Genomic DNA, 21,006 nt, shown 5'->3' with positions numbered 1-21,006 from the left:
AGGGGGGACCCCACGTCATTTTTTTTCCTGATTTTACCGTTCCAGCAATAAAAAAAAAAAAAAAAAAATTTATTTTAAAAAATATATAAATAATATTTGTGCCTCCCCCCAAAAAAAAAAAAGTTCCTAATCCCTTCTAATATAAATAGATCTGCTATTCCAAAAAAAAAAAAACACCAATAAAAACATGTTTAAAATTTGTCCCGGCATTTGGGAGAAAGGGGTCTGATGTGAAAACATTGGACCCCTTTCATTAGTCCGCTGGATCGGTGTGCGTTTTTTTGTTTTGCCAAGTACGTGGATTATCTCTCTGGACCTGGATGTACCTCTGGACGCTGGAAGGTGAGTATGATTTTTTGACAGGTACCCTCGGTTCGTCGGAGATCGTTGCAGTCGGCGTGTCAACACAGGTGAGATGGATTGCCCAGAACTCCCTTTGTCCAAAATCACCCTGGCATGTCCAAAGTGCAGCCCTCCGGCACTTGCGTCACTACACATCCAAACATTCCATGAAACAGCAATGCTGGTTAGGGAATGTTTGGATGTGTAGTGACGCAAGTGCTGGAGGTTTGCATTTGGACCCACTGTTCCCCGCTTGTGTTGTGTGGACTGTATGTACCTCTTCTTTCCAGTCCCAGGGTGACACTATTACCCACATCTGGTAGCTCATACTGTTCTCTTCCACAGGTCCTGCGTTGTATCTTCCCAAGTGGCGTGGATGTGAGGAGACACGACATTTCACCTGATGTTCCATGGGAGACCCTACTGGTGATGTGGACCTGACCCTCCGCCATGTAGCAGACAACCCCCTCAGGTGAGATGTATTGCCCAAAACTCCCTTATCCAAAATCACCCTGGCATGCCCAAAGTGCAGCCCTCCGGCACTTGCGTCACTACACATCCAAACATTCCATGAAACAGCAATGCTGGTCAGGGAATGTTTGGATGTGTAGTGACGCAAGTGCTGGAGGTTTGCATTTGGACCCACTGTTCCCCGCTTGTGTTGTGTGGACTGTATGTACCTCTTCTTTCCAGTCCCAGGGTGACACTATTACCCACATCTGGTAGCTCATACTGTTCTCTTCCACAGGTCCTGCGTTGTATCTTCCCAAGTGGCGTGGATGTGAGGAGACACGACATTTCACCTGATGTTCCATGGGAGACCCTACTGGTGATGTGGACCTGACCCTCCGCCATGTAGCAGACAACCCCCTCAGGTGAGATGTATTGCCCAAAACTCCCTTATCCAAAATCACCCTGGCATGCCCAAAGTGCAGCCCTCCGGCACTTGCGTCACTACACATCCAAACATTCCATGAAACAGCAATGCTGGTCAGGGAATGTTTGGATGTGTAGTGACGCAAGTGCTGGAGGTTTGCATTTGGACCCACTGTTCCCCGCTTGTGTTGTGTGGACTGTATGTACCTCTTCTTTCCAGTCCCAGGGTGACACTATTACCCACATCTGGTAGCTCATACTGTTCTCTTCCACAGGTCCTGCGGTGTATCTTCCCAAGTGGCGTGGATGTGAAGAGACAGATCCCCTGATGTTCCCTGGGCAATCTACTTACATACAATTCAACTGCATTACAAATTTTAATAAAAACCACAGGAAACTTCTATTTTTAAAAGTTTATTGAAGAAAAATTTTTTTTAATAAAGTTTGAAAGTTAATTAAAACAAAAAAGTAGTTTGTTCTTCTTTACATTCTTTTCTTGTGTATATAGATATCTGTGGGGAAAAGAAAAAAAAGTATATTAAAGTAAAAACACACTAAATTCATGTTCATTTTTTTCCAATTAAAATTTGTGGAACAACACATCCCAGCATGAGTCATTGCTGGGCGGTGTTGTTCTACAAAGGCATGCGGTTCAAAGTGAAAGAATGTCGTCAGTGGTCTAGCACTTTGACATGCTAACATTTGTGGAACAACACAGCCCAGCATGAGCCATTGCTGGGCGGTGTTGTTCTACAAAGGCATGCGGTTCAAAGTGAAAGAGTGGCGTCAGTGGTCAGCACTTTGACATGCTAACATTTGTGGAACAACACAGCCCAGCATGAGCCATTGCTGGGCGGTGTTGTTCTACAAAGGCATGCGGTTCAAAGTTTCTTGAATTAAACATGGTTCTACTCACCTTGGTACGCTCAACACAATCTTATGCCGTCCACTTCATTTTTCCTCACAAATCCTATGAATAAGTCAAAAACACAGACTAGTGAATAGTAAATTCACACAATGAAAGTCTACTGTACATCATTACAAAAAGGATTTTTTGAAGAAAAAGGGGGTATCAGAATAGCTCTTTGGCCCATCATACATGTAGCCGCAAGGAGCTTTCATCCGTTACCACACGCGCCCGCATACATGCCCGCGCATGTATGCCTACACAAAGCTCCTTGGTAGTACCCGGTCACGGGTGGGGAAGCCCAACAAAGAAAAAACAATAGTAAGAAAAACAACAAACTAATGGGAGGGGAAGACAGGGATACATGAAAAACATTTAAAATAAAATAAAATAATACGACCGGGTTTATGGTGGAAGTCTGTCCGGATCCTCTTCTTCCCCCTGATAGGGCGTGGATGTCCTGGGAGGCTGGGGAGTATGTCGACTGGCCCTCGGTGCCCATGCTGCTGAAGAATGTGCGGCTGGTGGTGGAGGCATCTGGGGGGTGGGGTACATCCCTGTATATCCCTGGTACATCTGTGACTGACTGTACTGGGATGGGACTTGAGGAAGGGTACGATGCGTCCTTGTGGCTTGAGACGGCGGATATGGTGGATCACCAGCGTGTTGATGAGCTGGTACTGGGAGCTTATCATAGATCATCTGCAGTGTGGTTGCGATGAGCTGTTGGCTGGAAGAGGAGTGTCGATGACTATCCGACATGTTCTTATTGCTTTCTGCCAAACGTGGTTTTTTCCACAAGCTTGACCAAGGAATCGGACATGATGTTAAGTATGTTCCTATTCTCCCTACGATCTTCAATTATGATCTGTAGTATTGTGGCCGTGCTGTCGGAAATAGTCTTCTGCAGTTCATGCAGATTGTTGGACATTTTCTCCATTGTCCTCTCAATGTTGTCCAGTCTGCTTCCCACAACATTTGTGTATGTATCCTGGCGTGTCCCAATCTCTGATGCCAGGGTGTGAACCCTCTGAACAGTTGAGGGATTCTGCCCTTCCTGGATGTCTGCCACCACATTCATTTGGGCAGCTGAAAAGAAAATTAGACAATATTATCCACATTCATCATACATTTTTTGGAAGGTTCACAATTCAATTTACTCACGCAGGGATGTAGCAACTGGATCATCCTGCACTTCCACCTCGTCATCCTCTGACGACCCCTGTAGGAGATCCGGCCTGAAGTACGAACCAATCCCCGAAGCTAGTCCGCTGCTGGTTCGTGGCACCACTGTTTGCAAAATAAATTTTGGAAAAGTTGATAAACTTTACACAACTACTGCCCCCCCCCCCCCCCCCACAAAAAAAACAAACAAACCTTCTCCATCCTGTGATGCCGCTGCTCCAGGAGCTCCACTTGTCCTCGTTTCGGAAGACTTTTCAAGGGTCTGGCTGGATACATCTGCACGGCTGTCCTCAAACCCAAGAAAAGTTTCGTCAGTTAACCCTGTAGACTCAAACAGATCGAGTGATGGGTCCACAAGGGTTGTGTCTTGAGGCTCTTCAGTCACAGTCCCAGAGCTCCTGGAGAGACGACGATCTGGTGATGGCCTGCGCGCAGGAGCTGTAGTTTGGCGCCCATCTTGTGGTGTGGTCGCCGACGGTGTCTGGCGCACAGGTGATAGTCTGTGCGCTGACGTCGTCTGGTGCACAGGTGACCAACTGCGCGATGACGAACTGTGGCGCACAGGTGACGATCTGTGTGCTCGCGATGCTTGCGGCGCAGTTGATGGTCCGCGCGCTGCTGCCGATGCCTGCTGCACAGGTAACGGTCCGTGCGCTGGCGATGTCCTGTGCGCAGGTGATGTCCTCTGGGCAGGTCTGTCTGAAAAAAAAAAAACACATTAGCACATACAAAAATTTTAAAGGGAACTACAGCTCATGTGAATGTATTCTTACCATCAGACCTCCTTTTGGACGGCTGGTCTCCCGCCTTCCTCCGTCTTCTGGGCGGTTCTTCCTCCTCGAGAAAGCCAGCAGGACGGCTGGAGTCCACACCTCCGCGAACTCCTTCGACCATGGCAGGGTTCAAGCGCCTTCTAATAACGTTCTCCCAGGGTAGCCACTTCAAATTGAGAGCCGGGCCACCTCCCGTAGCTGTCTCATGTCGGCGCTGAATCCCCATCTTCTTCTTGGTCTGTCTGCGGCAATCACTGTACCGCTTCAAGCAATTTTGGGTGCTCCGACGGTTTCCAGAAATTGCAGTTACTTGACTGGCGATGGATTCCCAGATGTTCCGCTTTACCTTAAATGCTGTTTTCTGTGCCCTTGATCCATACAAAACGTCGTAGGACCTGTCGACGCAATCCACTAGGACACAGTTTTCCGCCTCAGTGTATCTGGGTCCACGCGGCTTTTTCTGTCCTGCTTCTTCACCAGAGGCTTCCTCCTCCGACTGCTCCTCTGGCTGGCTTCTTGCCTTTAGGGATTAAAAAAAATAAAAATAAATTTTATTAAGATCGGTATGTACCTGTGAGTGTCAGTATCCCTGGCATTGCGCACCTATTACAGTAGGTGTGCATGGCATTGCACAAACTACAGTGGGTAAAGTTTGATGCTATTTGTGTCTGCAGGTGTGGTTAAGTACCTTTTTACTAGGCTTTTTCTTGGACTTCTCATGGGCCCTTGACGACCGCGGCTGGTCACTAGATGCCTGGTCGGTCGCATCCGCCTCCTGGGTTGGCTCCCACTCCTCATTGCTTTGCAGGGATAGATCCGAGGGGGTGGGGGAAGGGGCGGATCGGGTTTGTTTGTCCCTTGACATCTCTGTTATAAAAAAAAAATACATACATGTATAAATGGCTGACCCTCACAAAATGGCTGCCCCTTACAAAATGGCTGCCCCTCACAAAATGTCGACCAGGCTGTCGACTAAACTTGCTCCAAATCACCCCAAAATGGCCAGAAAGCATCCCTGCACACTCAGGAGGCAACCCACAGCAAAATTAGGCGGGAAAACACATGTTTGCAAAACAGTCAGCAGCACATGTCGACCAGGCTGTCGACTAAACTTGCTCCAAATCACCCCAAAATGGCCAGAAAGCATCCCTGCACACTCAGGAGGCAACCCACAGCAAAATTAGGCGGGAAAACACATGTTTGCAAAACAGTCAGCAGCACATGTCGACCAGGCTGTCGACTAAACTTGCTCCAAATCACCCCAAAATGGCCAGAAAGCATCCCTGCACACTCAGGAGTCACCCCACAGCAAAATTAGGCGGGAAAACACATGTTTGCAAAACAGTCAGCAGCACATGTCGACCTGGCTGTCGACTAAACTTGCTCCAAATCACCCCAAAATGGCCAGAAAGCATCCCTGCACACTCAGGAGGCACCCCACAGCAAAATTAGGCGGGAAAACACATGTTTGCAAAACAGTCAGCAGCACATGTCGACCTGGCTGTCGACTAAACTTGCTCCAAATCACCCCAAAATGGCCAGAAAGCATCCCTGCACACTCAGGAGGCACCCCACAGCAAAATTAGGCGGGAAAACACATGTTTGCAAACCAGTCAGCAGCACATGTCGACCAGGCTGTCGACTAAACTTGCTCCAAATCACCCCAAAATGGCCAGAAAGCATCCCTGCACACTCAGGAGTCACCCCACAGCAAAATTAGGCGGGAAAACACATGTTTGCAAAACAGTCAGCAGCACATGTCGACCTGGCTGTCGACTAAACTTGCTCCAAATCACCCCAAAATGGCCAGAAAGCATCCCTGCACACTCAGGAGGCACCCCACAGCAAAATTAGGCGGGAAAACACATGTTTGCAAAACAGTCAGCAGCACATGTCGACCTGGCTGTCGACTAAACTTGCTCCAAATCACCCCAAAATGGCCAGAAAGCATCCCTGCACACTCAGGAGGCACCCCACAGCAAAATTAGGCGGGAAAACACATGTTTGCAAAACAGTCAGCAGCACATGTCGACCAGGCTGTCGACTAAACTTGCTCCAAATCACCCCAAAATGGCCAGAAAGCATCCCAACACACTCAGGGGGTACACCAATGCTAATAGAAGACCCAAAAAAGTCAATTAAAGAAAAAAAAAAAAAACGTGAAAAACTACCCCAAAACACAAGTCTCCCCCTAAAAATGCAGCAACACAAGCAAGGGGCTATACACATACCTGCACACATACACAAACACCCCATGTACACCTCATGGCAACCCCCACTACACAAACACATACATACATGCAACACCAGACACACATGTGGTACTTACCTACAACTGTAGTAAAAGCTCCTAAAATGGCTCTGCTCCGGGGTAACAGGAATCCTCCTGACTGTCCTGGAATAAAGCCTGCTGGGGTGTCCAAAGATATCCACAGCAAACAACCAAATTGCTAGCTCTGCACCTCCTCACACCTCTCTGCAGGTTCACAAAATGGCTGCAGAGCACATGCAACAAACAAGCCCTAATATAGTGCTGCTTTGGAAGGGAAGGCGAATTCAGTACGCCCACTGCTCGCCGATTGGCCGGAATCCGCCTGCGGGAGGGGCGAATCAGTTTTTCATTGAATATTGCGAATTCAGGGTCCCGGCGACAGGGCTGCGGCTGGCGATAGCGGGCGAATCATACAGAGGCGGATCTAATGACGCGATTCGCCCGCTATTGCATATACCTTATGGAGTTATTCAGCTGCAGTGATTGTGCAGTGTATCTGGGGGAGGCAGCTGCTTATGCCCTGATTGTTAATAATATATTAACATAGATTTACTGTTATGTTGATATATTATTAATAACCACTTATTGCATACTAGTTATAGAATATGACATTACTTCTGGCTGAGGAGAGAAAGCTTAACAGCCATGAAACACATCATTCATTCTGTAACTAAACCAAATAAAAACATTTTTTTTTTTTTATGTTTTATTTTGCATACTTTGCTAATTGGATGATTTTAGGTGGGCTTGGATTTATTATATTATCCACTATCTAGCCTCCAGGGAGTTTTCCACCCACAATCACACTGAGCAGGATCAGTGAGCACTGAGCCGAGAGCCCTGTACCACAGGGGCTCCACCTCCTGCTGCATGAATCAGATTCATTCACTGAGTCACTGAGTCTACACAGTGTACAACTGTCTCACTCACTGGCAGACTCAGGATGAATCATGATTCATGACATGGATCAGGCACAGCAGCAGAGCACTCACTGACTGGTGAGTCGTGACTGCTCCCTCCCCCCTCCCACTGGGTGTCACCTGGTATAGCCTCTGGCCAATCACAGCTAAAGACAGCAGAACACACTGACTGAAGGACACAGGACACAGAGTTTCCTCCCTCTGTCTGAGAGAAGCTGCTGCTGCTGCTGTCTCCACTCATGAAACAGTGAGTGACTCGAGTCATTCACACTTCCTGATGATTCCAGTCACTGTGTTGAGACAGAGAGTCAGTAGCCATCTCTATTGTCAGCCCCCTGCATTTAGGTCACACATCAGTGCTCTGGCTGCCACTCGCCCACGACGGTCCGCCGGGACCCCAGCCCGTTACCGCTCATCTGGCGGTGGGGGCTGGTTCCGGGGGCGAGCTGGCTTGCCCTGGGGACGGCGTCCCGTCCCCTAGGGCCTCCTCGAGGGATCTGGCGGAAGCCGGGCCGGCTGTGACTGGCGGGAGTGGCTGACGAGGAGGATCAGAGAGGGAGTCAGGCCGCCCGGAGGTGGGCGGGCAGCAGCCCTTGCCTCCGGGCATGGCCGGGGAAGCCCCAGTGCCGGGTGCCCGCGGGAGCGCGCCGCGCCGGGCGCTCATCCAGGGACCGGAGACTGAGTTCGATGCCCAGCTCTTCCCCCTTGCCGGGGCCGGCTAGTGGTTCCAGGCGGGGGGAGGGCACTGGGCGGGGGACGGTGGCCAGCAGAGCGAGGCCTGTTGCAGGGCCTCGCACGACGTCATCCCCAAACGCTTCGGCTGAGAGAGCACGGACCGGAAGCGGTGGGACGCACGCGCGGCTCCAGCGGTGCCGCTCGCGCACGTGTGCGCGCAGCGGCGCCGCTTTCCTCCTTGTCTCCTCAGCCCTCTCCCCCGCAGCCGGAACACCGTGTGGAGGGAGGGGGAGAGGCAGTGATCAACCAGGTTAAGCTAATGGGGCTCTTAATGCAGGAGCCCAGACAAGAGGCCTTGTGGTGACAGAGAGCAGTGGGGCGCGCGCCCACGCTCGCCTTTGGCGCCGCTAGCCGCGCACGTGTGTGCGCAGCAGCGCCGCCGGCCTTGCTGTCTCCCCTGCTATCTCCCAGGCAGCCGGAATCCGGCGGGAGTCGGGGGGAGAGGGGAGACAGGGCAATTATGATCACTGGCAGGGCAGTGCGATACCAAGGAGAAGGGGTGCGGCAGCAAGAGGTCACGGGGTGCGTGCACAGGAGGTGCGCGAGCCCGTGTCCACTGCAAGCGGAGCGGTGTGCGCGCGCTCTGCTGCGCCGCGGGGTTCCCGGTCTTTTCAGATCACTCCCCCGGGGCCGGAATCTAGCGGCCTGCGGGGGAGGAGGGGGGACAGGGAATGGGTTAGTGGCCGCGGGGCTGCTGCACGCGCCGCAGGAACTCGCGGCGGTCCCCCCCCCCCCCCCCCCCTCTGCGGCATCGGATAGTTCCGATACACGGGAAGAGGGGACAAATTCAGAGGCGAGGGCAGTGCGGGCGCCGACAGCGGTGCCTCCGCTTTCCCGCAAGGGCAGCGTGCGTCGGATGCCCGGCACACGCATGTCGGGCGGCGAGCGCGTGGTCGCACGCGGGCCCCGGCGAAGGACCCAGGACCGCGCTTTGGGGCAGTCACGACCCCTCCGGAGCGCTGGCTCGGCCCTGGCCACAGCGGTGAAGGTGTTAGGGCCGCTAGCCGCGGCTGCCTCCCCTAGAACGGCTGTTCGTTCCGGCGGGCTGCGGGCTATGGCGGCGCAGCGGGTGGCACGCGCCTGCCGTGAGCTCGGGACGGTCACAGCAGAATTACAACAGGGTCCAGGGCAGGACGCGGGGGATCTCACGGCCGCAACGCCCCCAGCACGGAGGCCGCGGCATATGCCGCGAGTACTGGAGGGGTCCTCCGCTTCTTCCTCTTTTTCAAGGGAGCTCGGGGATGAGGCGATGGCAGATTTCGAGGAGGAAGGCAACGATTTGGACGCGCCGGAAGATTCCATGTCGGGGGAGTCGGCGGCATCAGGTAAGGTGGTGCAGTCGGTATTCGGGTTCCTCCACGAGCTTTAGTTCGCGTAGTTCTTCCTCTTCCTCCTCTTCATCTTCAATGTCGTCACAGGCGTCCGAAGTCAGTAGCACAACTAGGGCAAAGAAGCGGGCAACTAAATTCGCCAAGAGGGCAGCGGAACAGGCGCAAGCGGCTTAGCGAGGAAGTGCGTAGGGCCAAGAAGCTCGCAATTTGCCCGGTGTCGTGCGATTCGTCTATACTGCTGTACTGCGGGGGCTGCGAGATAGCTGCCGCAAGAAGATTTGGAGGGGGGACTTCGTGGACGTGTTCGTATTGACGAAGGTCGCGAAGAAAGAGTATAAGGTGGGGGCGCAAAGAAGGGCATCGGGGCTGAGGCATTCCGTACCTTCGATAATTGCCTGGCCGGGTTCTGGGTCTTCGCGGCATCTTACCTGGAGGACAGGCCGGCAGAGCACACGAATATAATAAGGTACCTGCATCTCATACATGACATGCAGCGCACGTCTTCGGGATCGGAGTGGCGCAGGTACGATCAGGAATTCAGGGAACAACAGGAAGGTTTGCAGGTCATGGACTTCGGGTTCAAGGACGTTGAGGTTGGGCTCAAGGTCACCCGGGCTTCGCTACAGGCGGAGGAGCCCCGGAAGCCGGGGGCGGACGGGCACCACGCAGGGTCGTCCTCCCAGGGGTTCGGCGCGGACGGCGGATTGGCCAAGTCAGGTACGTCGGCAGTCCGCGCAGGGGGGCGTGCCACCACAAAAAAGGAAAATGTTTCGCGTTTAACAACGCGGCGTGTTCCTTCGGGGGATGACTTGGTCATCTCTCCAGTGGGGGTGGTTCCTAAGAAGGCTCCAGGCGCCTTCCGGCTCATTTGAGTTCGCTTTTAGGCTGGCTAATCGCAGCATTTTGTTTAGATGCGATTATCTGGGCGTGGTGCATGCGATTAATAACCAAAGGGCAAAGTCGTTGGTGGTTATGCGGGTGCTAGGGCAATTGCTTTTGACATGCTTGCGTAGGAACCTGTGGTTCCGCGCGCAACATGTGCCCGGTTTGGAGAATGGTATTGTCGACGCTTTGTCGCGAGGACAGTGGGAGAGGTGTTGGTTGTTTGCACCTGAGGCCAACGAGCAGGGTTTTCACTGTCCCGGTTAGGTTTGGCAGGTGATCGGGCCGGACTGGAGGGTATAGCGTTGCGGTCAGTCGCGCCAGCCACGCTCAAGGCTTACGGACATGCTTGGAATGAGTGGGACAAGTTTGTCCAAGGTCGTCAGCAACAAGGTAAGAGCAGGCATCGGCTGATGCTTTCTTTTATGTGGCAGCTTTACGTCTCCGGTAGGTCACGAGCAGTGGTTTCGCGGTATTTGGCAGGCATCTCATTTTTCTGCAAGCTGCGAGGCGTCCCTGACGTAACAAAAAGCGAGGTTCTGCGGAAGGCAATGAAAGGGTGGGCGCGAGTCGCGCCGTCGCCACCGGATAGGAGGCGGCCCATCGATGCGGCGTTGTTGCCGGCCGTCATCGAGGCAGTAGGGCGAGTCGCGTCGTCCAGGTTTTAGACGCTTTTGTTTAGTTTGGCGTTCTCAATGGCTTACCACGGGGCCTTTCGAGTTTCTGAGTTGGTAGCGCCTTCCAAGAGAGCAGATTCGCGCATGCTGGTCGGAGACGTAGTAGTGGGTGAGAGGTCCTTGCTGTGCAGGTTGCGACGCTCCAAGACGGATCAAGGGGGGAGAGGGCGCTGGGTTACAATGGTTCCAGCGCTGGAGGAGAGCGTTTGCCCGGTGGGGCTGGCAAGGCAATACGTGGTGGTGCGACCCGTTAAGGAGGGGTCTTGGCTGTTGCATTATGATGGGCTGCCAGTCACGAAATACCAGTTTCGATGGATGCTGAGTCGCTGTTTGGCGGGCTTGGGCCTCCCACCCACTGTTTTTGGTACCCATTCCTTTCGCATAGGCGCAGCGACGTTGGCTGCTGCGGCGGGTTGCTCCAGAACTGAAATACAGGCGGTGGGGCGATGGAAGTCGTCAAGTTATAGACGATATATTCGCCCCGTCACATGAGAGGTCGGTTTGCGCTTGGGCTTTGTTTAAATTTGCAATGTATTATGTTGTTACAGTTCTGTGATTTTATGGTGTGTGCGTCTGTTGGTGTTACCCCTTTTGTTTTTTTTGTTTTTTATCCTACTCAGGGATTAGCTACTCGCCGTTGCTGGCATGAGTCGGCAGCGGGGGTCTGGAGTTATTTGCGATTTTTTGCCTGACTTGACGGACTGAATTCTAATCTACAATTCGGCTAATTTGGTCTAATCAGAGTCCCTCAGCAGGTCTTTACGTTTCACCTCCAGCTGAGTTATTACATGTGTTTCCCATTTTATACCCCCGCCTCCCCCCCCCCCACCCCCCCTGTTTTTATTTCGTTTATTTTATTTGATCTTTCCCCTTTGTGTCTTTAATTGCGCTTTTAAATTGGCTACGAAACATGGTGCAGTCGGCTAGGCCGTGACTGCTGCAATAGCGAGATCTAAAGTTTTCTTTTTTGGCAGATCCTTCAGTATAAACAATTAATAAGCCTCTTAGTAATCAATTCTACCCCTCTTTTTCCCTTCAGAATGGTTCGAAGACTATTTGCCCATTTGGGTGGTTGGCCACTCTTACATTTACTGGGCGGCCAGGTTTGTGGCCTCGGAAGGGTCTCAGGCATTGCTTGGAGCACAGGGTGTCAGATGGCTTGGCTGGCGAGGAATGATGTGGGGTGAGCTGAGGAGTAGGTTAGTGAGTCAGGCCAGCAAGCATGGAGTCCCTAGGGTTTTTGGTTGTCCATCTAGGTGGCAACGACCTGGGGAAGAGGACATCCTTGGATCTGCGGTGGGCCATGATACAGGATCTGGCAAGTGTGACCGCGGCATGGACCGATTGTGTGTTGGTTTTTTCCATGATGGTGCCAAGATTGTGTTGGAGGGGTGTGGCGGATGGTCGCCAGATTGATGAGGCCCGGAAAAAGGTGAACGGAGCGGTGGCAAAGTGGGTGCTGTCCCACGGTGGGAGGGTGGTTCGCCACCCGAGGAGTCGGTTAAAAGACAGCCACCTTTTCCGGCGCGATGGAGTACATTTATCCAATGAGGGGATGATGTTTTTTCTGGAGGATCTAGGTTTCGCTTTGCAGGAGTTTTTGGTGGGGTGTGGCGGATGGTCGCCAGATTGATGAGGCCCGGAAAAAGGTGAACGGAGCGGTGGCAAAGTGGGTGCTGTCCCACGGTGGGAGGGTGGTTCGCCACCCGAGGAGTCGGTTAAAAGACAGCCACCTTTTCCGGCGCGATGGAGTACATCTATCCAATGAGGGGATGATGTTTTTTCTGGAGGATCTAGGTTTCGCTTTGCAGGAGTTAGGGTAGGTTTATGGTGGCGGTGCGAAAGACTGTGGGGATGAGTCTTTCGCTGTTGGCGGAAAAGAACGGCAGTTTCGTATTGTAGAGAAAACTGTAGTGTTTTACAGTTGGTTGTGGTTTAGGTGCACTCACCTCCATCGACTTATGGCCGCTTGACCACCCGTCCGGGAAGGCAGCGGCAGGGCACCCAGGAGCGGTGGGTAGTCACTGTGGGGGTTGGGTTGTCACCTATTACCGGTTTATGGTAAGTTTTAGTAAATTTATAGGGTTGAGTTATTTAAGTTTAATTTAGATTAAGTGAGCCGTTCTTTTGGGCCGCCACCATATGCCAGCTGGAGCGGCATATTAAATTAATCTCTTTATTACAGGTTTCCTAATGGTTAGGGACAAATAAATAGCTAGCAATTTTCTGCCAAAATTCAAGTCTCAGTGTCGTTATTTCTGGTTATGATTATGAATGCTTTACTTTCAAAGAAAGGGGTCCACCAAATATCACTAAGATGTTTATAACCTTTTTTATGCTAGTTTGCTGTGGAGCATTTCTGAAAAACAATTAGCCGTGTATTTGTGTGTGATCGGCAAAACACCTTGAAATGAAGATACTAAAGTTATACTGTATGTAGTGCAACAATGTTATCAGTCTGTGTTTACCATGGTGCCAGGGCCCTGGGGACAGCCCCACCCCTCCATACGTCACCGTAATTCCTTGTTTCGATTTTGTAGAAATTACATCTTGCTGCCAATCAAAGTGGGGATCAGTCACCTCTGTCCCCTTCTCTCGTTAGTGGTGGGCTTAAAATATAATGAACTGTATTCATTTACTTACCTACATTTGAGAAATTCTAATGATAAGAGCTTAGTGTGTTATGTTTATGTTTTTTAACATTGCCACATATTTTGTATTTACTAAAGTAGTTCTCATTGAGTTTTAGTGCATTAGAAAGGATCGTCATCATGTTCTTAATTATTATACATGTTACACTAAACTACTTTCCCAGGACTGTGGTGTATTCATTTGAGTGCACTGTCAGTATTTATATATATATATATATATATATATATATATATTTATAAATGGGTCCAGACTGTGAACTCCATGCCCTGGGGACGAGTCTCTAGGACATATTGACAACTGATAGGGAAATATTGGGTGCAATTGGGTAGGTCAACAGATTTACAGAATAGATTTAAAAGCATACCTGTTAGAACTCACGGGCAGGGCCGCATTATTCATGCCACTGTGGGGTAGATGTATTAAGCCTGGATAAGTGATAAAGCAGTGATAAAGAAGTGATAAGTGGAAGGTGATAACGCACCAACCAATCAGCTCCTGTCATTTTTCAAAGCCGTAATGATTGGCTGATGCGTTTTCACCTTCCGCTTATCACTGCTTTATCACTTCTCTAGGCTTAATACATCTGCCCCTGTGTCCCAGTCAGGATTCTTTATGCTGTGCAGCCCCTCTGTGTAGTGTGTCTTGTTACCATGGTTACTTGAACACTGAGTGATCAACTGATTAGATCAGGGCTGGCCAGACCGGTCCTCGAGATCTACCAACGGTTCATGTTTTCCAGGCCTCCTGGAGATCTGTAGAATTGTCAGTTAGGAATGAATGCAGCACATCTTAATTAGTAATGACTACACCTGTGCACTAGCTAGGTGGTCTGGAAAATGTGAACTGTTGGTAGATCTCGAGGACTGGTTTGGCCAGCCCTGGATTAAATTAATCATGGGTATGAGTACATGGGACAATTAGGCCATTTAAAGCCTGGTTCCACTGACTGCTCTGAGCTGGTGATATTCTTATGTGTTTGTAACTATGGGGCCCATTATGATTAATGGTGCTCCAGCCAATCAGGTCCTAACTGTCACATGATTGAAAAATGACAGCTGGGAGTTGATTGGCTGAAGCACCATTTATCATATGCAGCGAGTTTTAAATAGCCAAAACTTGTTGATAAATGGCCCCCTAAGTTTGAATATATCTTTTCTGCCATAGATCTCTGAACCTGCTTATCTCATTGGATTATTATCTGCAAGAAAAACAACACTTTCTGTAACATCACAGACTTCTGGAAATTTTCTGGAAATCTGATCAACCACATTACATCACAACTAATACTGCATCTGGATGTGATACACTTTACAGGCGTTCGGGATGCCGGCAGTCAGAAGACCGACCACGGCATCTCGATGGAGAGAATCCCGATAGGGGTTAGGTAAGAATACTTACCCTCCCCAAATACCCCCCTAACCCTAATCCTCCAGTCTCGCAGCCTAATCCTAACCCTCCCCAGAGGCGCCTAAACCTAACTTCCTCTCCCCACATCCTAAAGCTAACCGTACCTCCCCCGCAGCCTAACCCCCCTCCCCACAGCCTGAACCTAAGCCTAACCCTAACGCCCCCGGTGGTGCCTAACCCTAACCCTCCCCCTGCAGCCTAACCCTCCCCAGTGGTGTCTAAACCTAACCATCCCTCCCCCGCAGCCTAACCATAACCCCCCTCCCTGCAGCCTAACCCTAACCCTCCCTTCCCTGCAGCCTTACCCTAACCCCCCTGGTAGTGCCTAACCCTAACCCCCCCTCTCCACAGCCTACCCCTAACCCTCCCTTCCCCGCAGCCTAACCCTAACCCCCCTGGTGATCCCTAAACCACGCAGCCTAAGCCTAACCCTGTCTCCCCCACAGCGGAACCCTAACCCTCCTCGGTGTGCCTAAACCCAACCCTCCTTCCTGCAGCCTATCCCTAACCCACCCTCCCCCCACAGCCTAACCCTAACCATCCCCAGGAGTGCCTAAAACTAACCACCCCCCACGGGCTAACAACATACTTACTTATATCAGGATGCCCGGTGTCGGGATTCCGGCGTCAGAATTTCGGCTGGTGTCGGAGTTCCAGCGTCAGTATTTTGGCCACATGTCAGTTTTCCAGCGCCGGGATTACGACCACCAGGATTACGACCGCCGGTATACCAACCGCCGTCTTCCTGATCACATCCCCTGCAGCCTGCCTCATATTCTGATAATTCATGCGTGCTTCACTTCACCTGTGTCATTCTTTCTGAAATTCTCCCTGCACATCCTTTGATCATGTACAGTGATAGCGTACATTCAGTTCCGCACCAATTTAACACAATATCATATGAATAATAACTATAATCAGAAACCAATATAAATACTGCTATTAAACCAATCTATAACAGTCACTTATTGGTGGTGCTCCCAAAATATTTTTGTAGGTCATACTACAATGAAATTGAGAGAAAGAAAAGACAAAAATACTTTTTTTGGGAGAACTCATGATAAATTACAACAGATGTAGGTAACTTTAAAATAATGACATATAGTCCAAATGACTTAAAATTCTTGATTCACCCGGTAATCAATAAGGGTCAAGATAAATGGTGAAAATATAGTTCAGGATGCCATATCCAAATTGAACTCTAATTTGCAATGATAATCTGTGATGAAAAGTATAGATGAGTAAAGTATTCATCCATTTATGAACAAAGGCCCACAGTACCGTGTTCCCGGGTGGTTTCCCATCCAAGTACTAACTGGGCCTACAGTATCCTGATTAGCTTCCGAATTTGAACAGGATCAGGCGTGTCCAGGACAGTATGGCTGTTGCCGATTATCCCTGGATGATGGAAGGAAGAAGAGAACCCACTTCTGCTGTCTGTACCCTGCCTGGATCCGAAGCATAAAATCCTGGTCCCAGGACTATTCCAGATGAGAGAGTGTTGGAGAAAGGAGACAGAATATCCCAATAAAGTGGGGGTATCAATTAGGGCTCTGGTTGATTCATCATATCCCCAGGCCTGAAGGAAGAAAAGACACTTCTGCTGTCTGTTGTGACTGCAATGATTTCACTGAAGAGAGCAAGGCCCAAGTCAGTACTGCTGTCAGTCAGATGAGAGAGTGATAAAGTATTATTTAATAAAATAATAAAGATTGTGGTAATTTAGAATGATAATAAAATGAATGCATCACAGATGAGCTCTAGGATTATTGACAATAACATTACTGTGTAAATTTAATAAATGCTCTAATGCCGATTGTTTAAGGGATTAAACTTTCCCATACAACAAGAATTGTCTGTGGAGTAAATACAATGTATTTATTGTAGGCACAATGGTTTCTTGCTTCTCACATAATGATAAGTGAGCTGCAGATCTATGTGACATAAATCGCAGTATATTCTACAAACAGTGTCCTGCAGATTTTATATTTCAACAAAAATAACACTTGTATTGACACTAACCAATAAATTGTTAAATAATACACACTGTATATGGAATAAATTCAATATAGTTGTTATAGGCACTAGGCAGGATAATATCTCGCTTCATACAGAACAAATAGGCTGCAAATCTGTAAAGCATGACATATTCTGCAAAAGAAGTGTCATACAGATTTTTGCACAAAAAGCACTTATGTTCACAAAATTCAGTAAATACTGTACTTTAAGGAATAAATATCCCAATAACTGTGCTACACACGAGACTATAGAAACATATTCTGCAAAAGAAATATATATTTTACATGTGTGTTTTAAGAGTTCCAACAGAGAATCTGCATTTATATTGATATTATTCAATTGAGTGTGAGCAAATAACTATAAAAGATAGAAAATCACTGTCATAAATAGACAATGTATCAGAGGTGCATACAGTAGTAGACAAATCAAATAGTTAACAAGGTGTATGTATCCTAATAGGAATAAATCAGCTGGAATCAAAAGCTCTGCATTGCCTATTAGATACCATCTAAAACCTAAAATCCCTATCAGAATTACACAAAGTATCAAAGGCTCATAATAAAAAAATAAACTAGTTAACAAAGTACTGTACGTGCATCCTGACATGAATGAATCAGCTGGGATCAAAGTGAAAGGCATTGTATTATAGTGAAAATATTGCTGCATGTCCGTACTCCATTAATGTTTAAATATAAGACATAAATAGTATGACAGTGGCGCACACAGGGGGGGGGGGGGGTTCTGAGGACCCAGAAACCCCCCCTGACGAAGTGAGCAGCGGTAGGTGAGCAGCAGGATCTCAGCCACTGTGTGCAGCTCCACAGAGAGGCTCCTCACTGCGTGCAGCTCCTCACGCCGGCATAGCACAGTGTAAGACAAAGCTGCGGGCACTTAGCGGTGGCGTCAGTCATTAGGGAGCGGCTGTCATCAGCAGCTGTGGGAGCAGCAGTCACTCGGTATGGGAGCAAAGGGAGCGGTAGGCACAAGTCTCCACTGATGTTTAGGCTGCAGAGTGACACTCGGCTGTACTGTTATGCAGTCAGTCAGGAGAGGGCTTCTGTCCCCAGCTCTGCTTAAGTGTGTATGTAGTTGTATGTATAAAGCACATACAGTACATACATATATGTTAAATGTGTGTCTGAGTGTATATTATATATATATATATATAAAATATATATATACTTATTATATTTTGATATGGTATCTACCCTTGTGTTGCCGTGACTATGTCCCGAGTGCCGCACTGTGGAATATCTCTCTCTCTCTCTCTCTCTCTCTCTCTCTCTCTATATATATATATATATATATATATAATAAAAAAGAGAAAATGAAGCGCCACTTGTGGGATTAATACTCCTAAAATAAAAAAAACACTCCCAATTATCATGGACGTCAACTGTCCCTTAAGTATACAGTAATGGTAAGTTACTGAAAAATGTGTATGGCGATGTAGTATAAGGGTTCTAGCGACCAATGGTGTTAGAATATCTGAATTATATATATATATATATATATATATATATATATATATATATATAAACCATATACGTCTAAATAAATAAATATTTTATTTTAACACAACTTCAATAAATGGTAGATTACTATATATAAAATCGCATAAAAAGGAGTATCAGTATCCTCCACTAAAAAAACAGGTGCTATATTAAAAGTAATATTTAGGAGAATCTTAACTTAATTGGTAGGAGGACATAAAGGGAGAGCCCAATGTGTTTCATCCTGTAGACTTCTTCAAAGGGTCTACAGGAAGAAGTCTACAGGATGAAATGCATCTCCCCGGCATCTCCCACTCTCCTCAGTCTCCAGCCTCTGTGATGTGGCCGCCCATTACCAGAAGGGGCGTGGCTGCAATGATGGCACGTAGTGATGCCTGTCCCAATGTACATTTCACCGCTAGGATTGTTCATGGGAGCCTCACTCCACAAGCTCCAACGGTGAGGAAAATGGAATAAGGTAGCCAATCATCTACAAGAAGCTTTGATTGACATGTTCATGCTCCTATAGCACTGTACTCCAGGATTACTGTTGCTATAGAGATTCTTAACAATCCATTAATCATTTTTTTCAATCATAAAGTTTTTATTGAAAATACAGTCACAGAGATGACAGCGAATGGTCAAATGGTAGCAACCAAATGTCAGGAAAGGTTGAGTAAACGGTTCAATACAGGTATACAATAATAGGAAAAGAAAAGAGAGGAAAAAAGAAAGAGGGTGGATGCGTGCACGCGCACACGCACACGCATACGCCCACACAAATATGCACACCTGCATTGTCTAATAAGACATCTCTGTTTTAAAAAAGAAAATGTACAAGTAAAGTGAGCCAAAAAGATGCACTAAACTGGTATACAACGACAATCTAACTTTAAAGAGATACTGTCAAGTTGTCAACTAGCATATGTTCTTATAGAAAAAAAGAGAAAAGGTGTCTAGAAAGTATGTTGAGAAACGACTAAAGACATAAATTAGAGAAAGACTATAAACCGGGGAAGTGGGGGAATAGAGGAGAGTAGGGAAGAGGAAAGAAATGGTAACAGTGAGAGATGAAAAGCGAAGGTCCCTAACAGGTCGGTGTATTAATAAATAACAAAAAAAAAAGGGGGGGGGGGAGAGAACGGGAAGGGGTCAGAGCCTCAACCAAGACCTGGAAGAGGGGTATTGTGAAGCCTATACCAGGGGAGCCATACGGAGTGAAACTTTAGTATCGTGTTATTTTGTAGACTGGTTATATATTCCATCCTTGAGATGAACCATATTCTATTCAATAGCTCCTGTTTGTCAGGGGCTGTAGCAACTTTCCAATTACGCGCTATTTGGTATTTAGACGCACCCGAGATATGGAGAATCAGTTTGTTTGTTTCTATGGAGACATTGTCTATGGGGGCACATAATAGTAAGTTCATTGGAGAAGGGGGTGTCATGAACAGTCCATTAATCATTTTAAAGGATCTATTAAGCATTGTTTAGGGGATATATAATGAAAAGACATTAGTATACCCATAATAATGGTATAGGAGTATCAAAATGTACACACAAATGAAAAAAAAACAGATCTGAGTGATTTTTAGGAAAAAAGCCTCAATACATCTATATAAGATCCATGAATATTATTTAAGCAATTAGAAAATGATATAGGTGTGATGATCCTTTTACCAGTTAACGTATGGTATGAGTGTCAAATAAGGGTAGGTATCAGAAGATTATTGTAATGCTGTGTAAAGATGATGATTACTGACTAATGTAAATGCACTGTTAGGAAAACGAAAATTTAAAAACGAGAATATAATATAAAAGATATAAAGGTTATATAAATATATATATATATATATATATATATATATATATATAATGGAAACAAACGGGCGGCACTCCACAGGATTTCCAGAAGTAACACAACAGCAAACAGCTTGTTATATCAACGTTTCAGGCACGCTTTATTGGCGCCTAAAGCGTGCCTGAAACGTTGATATAACAAGCTGTTTGCTGTTGTGTTACTTTTGGAAATCCTGTGGAGTGCCGCCCGTTTGTTTCCATTACATGCAGTCCGCCAAAGGTCATTGGGAGGGCACCCAGGTGCTACTGTCTCTATTGTGGAGTGCCGGTCAAAAACGCGTTTTCTATATATATATATATATATATATATATATAAAATCAAAATCAAAAATATAGTAACTAAATAAAATAAATGTAATTAAATAAAAATAATATATATATAAAATATATAGGTAAAAGTAAATAAAGATAAAAAAATATAAAATAAAAATAAATATAAATATAAAAATAGAGATAATAATAAGCATAAAGTAAAAATAGTGATATAAGTAGATAGGTGTTAATTAATATGGGCAAGTTAGTGAAAGAGGGTATGGGTCGTTGGGTTGACTCAACTTAGGTTGACAGTCATAGGGTCGACCATGATAGGTTGACATGCGTTAGGTCAACAGGGTAACTAGGTCAACATGGTCGTTAGGTCGACTTGTACTAGGTCGAGAGGTGAAAAGGTCGACA

General features: G+C 47.6%; 1 protein-coding gene and 1 long non-coding RNA gene across 2 annotated transcripts; one reads left to right on the top strand and one right to left on the bottom strand.

Moving 5' to 3' along the window:
* Positions 1–685: 685 nt before the first annotated feature.
* LOC134933406 (uncharacterized) lies at positions 686–1,651 on the top strand. Its single transcript, XR_010179697.1, has 3 exons — positions 686–814; positions 1,091–1,217; positions 1,494–1,651. It is a non-coding gene; the product is annotated as an uncharacterized LOC134933406 (long non-coding RNA).
* Positions 1,617–4,991, bottom strand: LOC134933405 (serine/arginine repetitive matrix protein 1-like). Its single transcript, XM_063928557.1, has 6 exons — positions 4,772–4,991; positions 4,084–4,603; positions 3,503–4,009; positions 3,290–3,415; positions 2,135–3,214; positions 1,617–1,730 (listed from the first exon to the last, which is right to left on the bottom strand). Exons 1-5 carry the CDS (start codon positions 4,970–4,972, stop codon positions 2,892–2,894), a joined length of 1,677 nt encoding a protein of 558 aa, XP_063784627.1. The 5' UTR covers positions 4,973–4,991; the 3' UTR covers positions 1,617–1,730; positions 2,135–2,891.
* Between the last annotated feature and the right edge of the window lie 16,015 nt (positions 4,992–21,006).

Source organism: Pseudophryne corroboree, chromosome 6 (assembly GCF_028390025.1).
Source record: "Pseudophryne corroboree isolate aPseCor3 chromosome 6, aPseCor3.hap2, whole genome shotgun sequence".
Lineage (NCBI taxonomy): Eukaryota > Metazoa > Chordata > Amphibia > Anura > Myobatrachidae > Pseudophryne > Pseudophryne corroboree.
The sequence above is the reverse complement of the archived record's forward strand: the minus strand, read 5'-3'. Positions and strand labels throughout refer to the sequence as shown.